This window comes from Scyliorhinus canicula, chromosome 18 (genome assembly GCF_902713615.1).
Source record: "Scyliorhinus canicula chromosome 18, sScyCan1.1, whole genome shotgun sequence".
Classification (NCBI taxonomy): Eukaryota; Metazoa; Chordata; class Chondrichthyes; order Carcharhiniformes; family Scyliorhinidae; genus Scyliorhinus; species Scyliorhinus canicula.
Window position 1 is genome coordinate 94,144,355 of NC_052163.1, and position 10,647 is coordinate 94,155,001.

Here is a 10,647-nt window from a genome sequence, read left to right on the forward strand (position 1 = left end):
CAAGTTTACAGGTGACCCCAAGATACTGGAGTTGCAAGTAATGAAAGGGACTGTCAGAGAATACAGCAGGACATAGATAAATAGATAAAAGGGGCTGGTTTAGCTCACCAGGCTAAATCGCTGACTTTTAAAGCAGACCAAGCAGGCCAGCAGCATGGTTCGATTCCCGTACCAGCCTCCCCGGACAGGCGCCGGAATGTGGCGACTAGGGGCATTTCACAGTAACTTCATTGAAGCCTACTGGTGACAATAAGCAATTTTCATTTTTCATTTTCAAATTGGAAAGTTGGGAAGAAAAATGGCAGATGGAGTTCAATCCGGCAAATAATGAGGTGATGCATTTTGGAAGAACAAATTCAGGAGTGAATTATACAGTAAATGGAGCTTTGACATACAGAGGGATCTGGGTGTTCAGGTCCATAGTTCCATGAAAGTGTCAATGCAGGTGGATAAAGTGGTCAAGAAGGCATACGGCATGCTTGCCTTCATTAGCCAGGGCATTGAGTGCAAGAGTTGGCAGGTCATGTTACAGTTGTAGAAAACTAGTTCGGCCACATTTGGAACATTGCGTTCAGTTCTGGTCGCTACACTACCAGAAGGATGTGGATGCTTTGGAAAAGTGCAAAGAAGGTTTACCAGGATGTTGCCTGATCTGGAGAGTGTTAGCTATAAGGAGGGGTTGAATAAACTGGGAATGTTTTGATTGGAAAGACGGAGGTTGATGGATTATTGATTTATTGATTCATTACTTTATTGATGTTTTGAGGTACTAATTGAATGCATAGCTAAAGAGTGGAATTATTCAAAATGCCATGACTGTGAAAAAACAATTATTGTTTCAGAGAACAATTAACTATTGAACTCTAGTATCTTGTCTGTAGAAACTTACGATGTGGAGATGCCGGTATTGGACTGGAGTGAGCACAGTAAGAAGTCTTACAACACCAGGTTAAAGTCCAACAGGTTTATTTCAAACACTAGCTTTCGGAGCACTGCTCCTTCATCAGGTAAATCTGAGGAAGGAGCAGTGCTCCGAAAGCTAGTGTTTGAAACAAACCTGTTGGACTTTAACCTGGTGTTGTAAGACGTCTTACTGCAGAAACCTAGACATTGTTTCAACGAATGTTTCATATAATGAATAGACTTTTGTATTTCAGCGCATTTAGCAATAAGAATGTATCAACTAATTAGTTACAGCAAGGTCTATGGCCAGCAGTGGCATGAGAACCCCATTCTCATGTGGCTATGCACGTAGACACCGAATTATTCCTGATGGACACCAGTCGATCTTAAGTAATGGTTTTTATTTGATTAATAAAGCATCCTCTAAGTAACAGACATCTATTTGAACAAATCAGGAGGTCTCAGTTGAGAATTAGAAACCAATGAGAGTAAATGAGGGATTGGCCCAACGATAAGGATTCCCTTAAAGTAAGACCTCGTGGCCAAGGTCGGCCTGCTGAGTTCCTGCCTTCCTGAATTCTTGAATCATCCTATTTGTTTATTTTAAAAGTGATTTCTTTATGCGTTTATGTTTAATGATTTCCTCTGCCATGTATTTGATTTATATTTGTTTTATTGTTTTATATTTCATTTCTAAGTTTTGATTTAGTTTGCATGCAAGTGTGTTATAGTGAATAATTAGCAATAAAGTTGTATATTTGAAACCTCCAATCAACTGAACAATCGAGTCGTATTAGAAGGCAAAATAAGAGTTCCTACAGAGGCTGAGGGGAGATGTGATTGAGGTCTACAAAATTACAGGAGGTATAGATGGGATGGGTGAAGAGACAGAAGCTTTTTCCAAGAATGGAAGACTCAATTACAAGGGGGCATATTTTTCACGCAGAGGGTGGTGGGAGCCTGGAATGCGTTGCCAGTGGAGGTGGTGGAGGCAGACATGATAGCAACTTTAAATGCATCTTGATAGACACATAAATGGGTGAGAAATGGAGGGATACAGTTCATTTGGGCAATAAGTAGCAGGTCTAAATAAGGATCTGGGTCAGTGCAAGCTTGGTGAGCTGAAGGGCCTGTTTCTGTGCTGTAATGTTCCTTGTTCTTTGTTCATTATTTTGCCTTTGTTTGATTTACATGGCAACAACACAACTGGACAAGCCCAGGTACAGTACCCAGCACACTTTTACCATTCCCAGACAGTACAAAGTGATTCATCAGAAAGATATGTACATTTCTGGAAGTATAGGGGTTATGAAAAGAAGGCGAGTTAGCAGAAGATCGCGAAGGAGATACAAATAAAGCCTAATGGGCTTTTCCTGTTCCAACAACCATCAGTTAATCTTTCAATGAAGAGACTTCCCTCAGTTCATATTTGGAAAATAACAATTTTTCGATCATCTCCCTGACAACAATGTTCAATGGGCTTCTCACTCATATTATATATAGAATATTCATCACAGTAATCTCTGGAGGCTAATGGGCAAGTACAATCTTCAATTTAATAAGAAAATGCTTACAGACAAAAGACAGACTTGCATTTATGTAGAAGAATCTAAAACTCATCCCCTCTCAAAAAAAACTATATCATAGTTAACATTGACAGGTTTTTTTTTCTGCACATCTACTTTTATGGGTAATAACCAATGTGCCCTTTAACCTCCATCCCCAACATCACAATTGACTTGAGGGAAATTATAGAAAGAAAATAATATATATTCTTGCATAAGATCATGCAAATTACAGAATATATTTGAGTGAAATGAAATGATTTAAATGTTAATAATATTGCATTCTATCCTATGTACAGTACTAACAGAATATTATACAAGTCTGAACTACATTTAAACAATACAGTCAAATAAAATGTCTGAACTTAATTTTTGAGTAGTAGTAAGCGCTCCTAATTAAATTATAAAATTTACAGTGCAGAAGGAGGCCATTCAGCCCATCGAGTCTGCACAGGCCCTTGGAACTGTCCACCCTATCCCCATAACCCAGAAACCCCACCTAACCTTTTTGGACACTAAGGGCAATTTAGCATGGCCAATCCACCTAACGTGCACATCTTTGGTCTGTGGTAGGAAACCGGAGCACCCGGAGGAAGCCCACGCAGACACGGGGCGAATGTGCAGACTCCGCAAAGACAGTGACCCAAGCCGCAAATCGAATCAGGGACCCTGGCGCTGTGAAGCAACTGTGCTAATCACTGTGCTACCGTGCTGCCCTATTAAAGCTGAATGAGAGCTATATCCGAAGTGTCTAGTTGTCATTTTGATCTCTCGATCTATTGGTTCATTACCATAATTCATGGGTTATACCTTGAGAGACAGTTCTCCTCAGCTGCACACCTCAATGCATACATGTGCATCCTTTGGATATACATGGAAGCTTGAATGTAATATGGATCTGGTATCAAGTCAGGAAGCCCTGAAAAAGAAATGTAAGCATATTAAGGTTTAATAATCAGCTGTAACATGAGATAGCTGGAGTACAAAATACATTATCTAAGCTATTGGGATTGTCTTGAGATTTTATAAATCTCACAGACAGCTGGAACTTGTAGCTACAGAACACAGCTACAGAAAGGGGCAAGATCAATAGCTAATGTGAGTTACCATTTCTCAGTCAAACTATGAACAAAAATAAAAATTTCCTGTGCCTCCCATTTGCCAACAGATGTTTAGGGGTGTAGGGATACTATCTTGGTATCCAATTCCAATCCAAAAAAGGATGCAGGATAGAAGAGGGGTAGGACACAGGCAGTATGGCTCAACTTCAGAAGTTTGGTTCTGTCGATCTTTAAAATTTGTCAAAGTCTTAACAGCTAATACATCTGTATCATGGGACATTGAGATGAATGGGGAAATTGATAACTGGCCAAGAATTATAATTTTGGTGCCCAGTCTCTCTGTCAGTTTTCAGTTGATCAACTGCCAAATACACCACTGAGAAACAATTGATTTTCTGGCCCAACACTATTACTGTTATACTGCAAAAGCGATTGTTATAAAACCCAAAATAAATAAAAAGCTTCCGATGTGGGACATTATCCACCTAACCCAGGGTGTTGTTTGAAGGTGATTAGGGAGTTCTTTGATCCTCCTGGTCCATATTCCTCTCAACCCAACAGAACCAAAACAAAATAGATTAATTTGTCATTCATTTTTTTCTGTTGCTGGAGTGATCTTGTTTTATGCAAATTGGCAAATTCACTGGTTGTGAAATGCCTCCTTTTGTGTTTTATTACTACAATTTGTTCAGATTACTATAATATACTATGTTAGCCGAGCTGGGGTTGTCAGTGGTGGAGCTGATTGTACTCAATAATTATCTGCTCACATGAAAACACTGCCACCCTTTTCCATTTCTCCCGTTATCTCTCGTGAACCTTACATTGCCCCTAAATTGTTTGACTGCTTGTGTAATATCCGGCAATTTCAGATAGCAATCCAATTCACTTTTGAATACCTCGATCAAACCTGCCTCCTCTACTCTCTCAGCAAGTTCATTCCAGAAATGTTTCTCCTCACATCACTTCTACTCCTTTTGACCATTATTTTGAATCTGTCCCCTCTGTCTTGAATGGTAACAGTGTCTCGTTATTTATCTTGTCCACACACTCCAGCATCTTGAATACCTAAATCAAGTCTTCTCTCAGCCTTCTAGTGTCTTATACACATTCAATATGACTTTGTCACTCTTGTACTCAATTTCCCTATTAATAAAGCCTAAGATATCATATCCTTTATTAACTGCTCTCTCTGCAGGTATACCTACACCTCAGAGACTACAGCGGTTTAAGGTACAGCTCACCACCACCTTCTAAAGGGCAACTAGAGATGGGCAATAAATGCTGACCTAACCAGCAATGCCCACTTCCCGTTATTTCTTTTTTAAAGCCCTGTCATCTTCAATAACTTCTGTACATATGAACCAATGTCCCTCAGTTCCTGTACCTCCTTTAGAGTTTCTTCCTTTATTTTATACTGTCTCTCCACATTCTTCCTGACAAAATAAATCACCTTGCACGTATCATAGAATCATAGAATTTAAAGTGCAGAAGGAGGCCATTGGGCCCATCGAGTCTGCATCGGCCCTTGGAAAGAGCACCCTACTTAAGCCCACACCTTCAGCCTACCCTCGTAACCCAGTAACCCCACCTCAGCTTTCCTGGACACTAAGGGCAATTTAGCATGGCCAATCCAACTAACCTGCACACTTTTGGACTGTGGAAGGAAACCAGAGCACCCAGAGGAAACCCTGGGGAAGACATGGGAAGAACGTGCTAACACCACACAGACAGTGACCCAAGCCGGGAATCGAACTTGGGAACCTGGAGCTGAGAGGCAACAGTGCTAACCACTGTGCCACCCGTTACCTGCATTGAGCTTCATCTGCCACTTGTCTGTTCAATCCACAAACATGTCCATGTCCTTTTGAAGTTCATGACTATCCTCATCACAGTTGACAACTTTTCAAATTTTCATATCATCTGCAAATTTTAAAACCATGCTCTGAGCACCAGTCTCGGTAATCAGGAAGAGCAAGGGTCCCAATACTGACCTCTGGGGAACTCCACTACAGACATTCCATTCTGAAAAACAACAATTCTGCTTCCTGTCATGCAGCCAATTTCTTATTCAAGTGCCTACTTTCCCTTTTATTCCATGATTAGAACTTTGTTCATAAGTATAATGTGTGGCACTGTATCAAATGCACTTTGAAAATCCGTGTGCACCACATCCGCAACGTTGCCCTCATCAACCTTCTGTTATTTCATTAAAACTCCAAAAAGTCAGTTAAACATGATTTTCCCTTAATCAATCCATGGTGGCTTTCCTTAATTATCCTGCACTGGTCTAAGTGACTATTGATTTTGTTCCATGCTATAGTTTCCAGAAGTTTCCCTACCACCTAAGTCAAACTGACTAGTCTGTAGTTGGTAGCTTTGTCCTTGCACCCCTTTTTGAACAAGGGTGTGACTTTATTCTCCAGTCTTCTGGCACCATCCCAGTGACTAAGGAAGACTGAAAGATTATCACTAATACCTCTGCAATTTTCACTCACTTCCCTCAGTACCACTGGATGCATCTCATCCAGTGCCAATCCCTTAACTATTTTAAGTAAGGATAGCCTTTCGATCACCTCCTCCTTCTCAATTGTACTTTCTTCAGCCAGTTACCTAATCTCTCACCTAGCCTGGGTAGCATCTTCTTCCTTTGTAAAGACAGACGCAACACACTCCTTTAATACCTCCACTATTTTTCCTGTCTCCGCGCACATATCCCCTTTTTTCTATCCTGAATCGACTCCAATTTTTCTTTTACCACACTTTTATTATTTATATGCTTACAGAGGACTTTGGGATTCCCTTTTATGTCAACTGCCAGTCTGTTTTCATGTTCTCTCCTTGCTTCTCATTAGTTTTTGCACTGTCCCTCTGATTCTTCTATATTCAGTCTGATTCTCTGTTGCATTTTCTACCTGACATCCTCTACCTCCATCGTCCAGGGTGCTCTGGAATATTTTGCCCTACCTTTCTCCTTTGAGGGGGTATACCTTGACACAGCCTGCAATACTTCTTTCTTTGCTCAGCCACCATTTGTTCTGCCAATATTTGATTCCAACTCACTCGACTCATGCATTCTCATCACATTGAAGTTGGCTTTCCCCCAACTAATTATCCCTGCTATGGATTACTCCTTGTCCTTTTCCATGGCCAACATAAACCTTATGATACAATAGTCACAGTCCCCTAAATACTCTCCCACTGATATTCCATCTACTTGAGCCAACTCATTCCCAGAAGCAGGTCCAACAGTGCCTGTCCTCTCATTGGACCAGAAACACACTGCTGCATAAAATTATCTTAAACACATCTCTCAAAGTCTTGCCCGTCTGTGCTATTCCTATCCCAGTTTATATGTGGATAATTGAAGTCTCCCATTATAATTGCTCTTTTTGCAGCTCCCTGTAAGCTCTTGGCAGATCTGTTTCTCTACATCCTTTCCACTAGTTTGTGGTCCATATACTATATCAATGATGTGGAGATGCCGGCGTTGGACTGGGGTGAGCACAGTATGAAGTCTTACAACACCAGGTTAAAGTCCAGCAGGTTTGTTTCAAACACTAGCTTTCGGAGCACTGCTCCTTCTTCAGGTGAACGAAGAGGAACTTCATTCCTCTACAAAGAGTAACTAGAGAAAGTCTGTCCTTGACCCCTCTGGAACATCTCTCTCTTTAGTACCATCATTAATCCATACTGCCACTCTGCAGCCCCCTCCCCTTCCCTTCCTGTCTCTCATATATACCATCTACCTAGCCATATTTAAGCCAAGTCACTGTTATACTGTAGCAGTAATATCATCATTGAATTAGTCAACCTGTGCAAAAATGTAATTGCTTACAAGAGCGAGTTGGAGATCAGTTTACATTGCATGGAAACGACTGAATATTTCCTAACACGTTGTATTTCACAAAACAATAAGTGCTCGTCTTAGAACAGTATAACGCCACTGCCTATTGGCTCAGATACTCAGGTCCACATGTGTTCTGGTGTGATGCCCAAACTATAGAGACCCAGGAAAGGTTTAATTCCCGATGGGTGCTGAGGGAGCTGTTCCCAGCAGAGGTGGAAGGGACAAAGCCAGAACTCCCTCGCTTGATTGCTAATCAGGTATAAGTGGACCTGATGGATTTCCTGCCCAAATGTCCCTGTCCATTCAAGTTCGGATTGGTGAGCGGGATACGTATCGACGAGATTCATTGAAGTGATAAAAGGTTGCCCAGAGGTATAGATGGGGAAAATTCTGGGGGACGGGGGGGATATTGATCTTGTTCACCTCTTACCCAAAGTGTTCTTTAACACAAACCACAACCCCTCCACCACCAAAAGCACATTCCGCACCCGATCAGCACGAGGTAGGCTTACCGCTTTGGAAGTACCTGTTCCCAAGGCCAATTCTCCTGCCGACCACGGGCCGGGATGAGCGTGAGGATGAGGAGTAGACATTGTAAAACACGCTGTTCCGATTCTTGAAGGGATTCCGCGGGTCGTCCCCTTGCATTTCAGCCGAGCTGCCGGCGGGGGACCCCCGGGCGCCCGGGTTGCCCTCGGGCAGGGGGCTGGCAGCCCGGGGAGTCCCCCGGGTGAAATTGACAGCCAGGGCGAGCGGCTGCCGGGCTGCCACTGTCCTCCCGCGGGGACGGAGCTGGGCTGAGGAGCGCCTCTCCCCATCACTGCTCAGGTACACACTCTGCTGCTGCGCGCCGCTGCGGTGGGCTGCCGGCCGGTAAGCTGTCCCGCTGTTCAACAAGCTGTACACCTGCCCGTTATTCTCCCATCGGATCTTCTGCCTCCACTGCCCATTCGGTTCCTCCTGCCCATCCACATCACTCGTCCCCCCGGTCGAAAGGAGATACAGACAAACAGTGAGGAACCCTCTCATTTCTGTTTCGCTGTTAGACAACTTTCTTGAAAATTAAAAAAAAATCACAGAAGTTACTGATCTCCGAGTTGGAGCCACTCTCCTGCCGCCTGCACCTTTCAGAGCGGAGGCGAGGGCAGAGAGATTTTTCAAAAAAAGTTTGTGTATCTTGCCTCAAGTTTCCTCATGGCTGATGCGCTCAGATATTTTAACCCTTTAAACACAGAAGTACTTTAGATTAGCAGCTATCGCCCACTTGGCGAAAACGAGACAGTGCATCTTCATGTCAACTCAGCACTCAGGTTAATGTTCTGTGTAAAATCGCGGCAAATCGTTTCCCACGTGGTTGGTCCAGCTTTGAGTCTCGTTAGAAAAAATTCCAACAGTGTAAAATCAGGGCTAGGCTTTGTGTGACGGCTGTTATGCAGAAATCCTCCCTGACCGCCCAAGGTAGCTCCTTTTAACCTGGACGGTGGCATTGCTCAGCAATACCTTGCTCTCAGAATATTACAACAATTAGGCCGCCATTCATCATTCACAGCTATTCTTTAAAGCAGAATTCCTTCCTTCACTGTGGCTGGGTCAAAATCCTGGATTCCCCTCCCTAGCAGCACTCTGGATGTACCTACACCTCAGGGACTGTAGCTGTTGAAGGGCAACTAGGGATGGGCAATAAATGCTGGCCTAGCCAGTGAGGGCCACATCTCATGAATTCATATATTTTTTAAAACATGTTACCTGCTCTAACATTCCTGTCATTATAAATCCGCACATCCCTTCTGGCGGTCCCATGGGTTTTCCATGAGCAAAGATCAATTCGGGCTATAGATATCCCATGCAATGTTGGTTTACTTAAAAGCTATTCTCAATATCAGACATTATTTGTAAATGTTTATTGTTTTATTTGTCACTTGACGGGTTAATTGATCCGCATTCTTTCTGCGCCCGGCCCAGCGCCAGCCCTGGATTTCCTGCTGATCACATTATTCTCCAGTGGCGGGGATGACACAGTTCTTCCCATTCGCCCGGGAATTTAGTAAATGAAGCTTCTTTTTTTTCTGGGCGAGAAAAAAAAATTGTTTCCAAAGGCGCGTGGAGCAGATGAAATCGCTGAAATGTCTGTTAATTTCCCCTTCAGCCTTCCTCCCCCCCCCCCCCCCCCCCTGCAGACTGTCTCAAGCTCTCTGCTCCTGAATTGTGCACCCCCCCCCCCCCCCCGTATGTGTAATACAAAATCTACGGCTCCCAGTATAGGGTATCTTTTCTCTGTTTAAAATTAGTTATCAATTCAACCTGTGTATTTACGAAAAATGTCTGGATTTAGCTCGCATGACGATAGGAGGCGCGGAGCCTCTGGTGCAGTATTTATTATGAGGGAGTGTTGCAGCGAGAAAGATTGGAAACGAGAAGAAGTGAATGATGAGCATTTGTGTCTTGCCAACAGCCAGATGAAGGTCTTAAAAAGGCTTCCTTCATCTGCACCAGTGGGCTCGCGTGTCACAGAATTAAGAGGTGTCGTTATTTACAGGCATTGAGTTCTTTTTGTGTATTGCAATATATTGCTGTTTCGGGCCTGATTAATTTAATGTACCCGATAATTCTGGAAGCAATCTTGAGAGAAAACAAGTTCACTCGTGAGCTGAGATAGTTAATGCTTCTTTTAAATGAGAAAAGCTACCTCATATGTAGTTATTAAGTCAATCAAACGAACGATTTATAATAATAATCTTTTTTTTATTGTCACCGGTAGGCTTGAATTAACACTGCAATTAAGTTACTGTGAAAAGCACCTAGTCGCCACATTCCGGCGCCTGTTTGGGTACACAGAGGGAGAATTCAGAATTCTCAGCTGGCACCAGAATTGAACCCACGCTGGCCTTGTTCTGCATTACAAACCAGTTGTCTAGCCCACTGAGCTAAACCAGCCCCCTATTTAAAACCCAACCATGTTTGAATTAATTAATCACTGGACTAACTGAAATTTGATAGAATTTTATTTTTCCTCTGCCGTCAGGTCATCAGACGATTATGAAAAGAAAAAAAAACTTTCATTAATTCATTCCTATGATCTGAACCAGACTTAAACCTCCAAATTACTACACCAACCTCAGCGGGTGAGTGTAAAACGGAAGCAGCCCTTTGGTGACTAGAAGGTTATTGCTGCTTAGGGTGGTAGCACATTGGAGTTGACAAATTAAACAGGATGGTCTATTGGTTGGAAAAACAAAAAATGCTGGAGAAACTCAGAAGGTCATTTGGC

The 10,647-nt window shown here is 42.7% G+C and overlaps 1 protein-coding gene across 1 annotated transcript in view; it reads right to left on the minus strand.

Moving 5' to 3' along the window:
- LOC119953615 (protein-lysine 6-oxidase-like) overlaps nucleotides 1-8,426 on the minus strand; it is a 53,300-nt gene extending 44,874 nt beyond the window's left edge. The window contains exons 1-2 of the mRNA XM_038778059.1: nucleotides 7,892-8,426; nucleotides 3,279-3,387 (exon numbers count right to left, since the gene is read on the minus strand). Of these exons, the coding sequence (XP_038633987.1) occupies nucleotides 3,279-3,387; nucleotides 7,892-8,408 (626 nt within the window). The 5' untranslated portion in view covers nucleotides 8,409-8,426. The remainder of the gene's footprint in view (nucleotides 1-3,278; nucleotides 3,388-7,891) is intronic.
- Nucleotides 8,427-10,647: the final 2,221 nt, after the last annotated feature.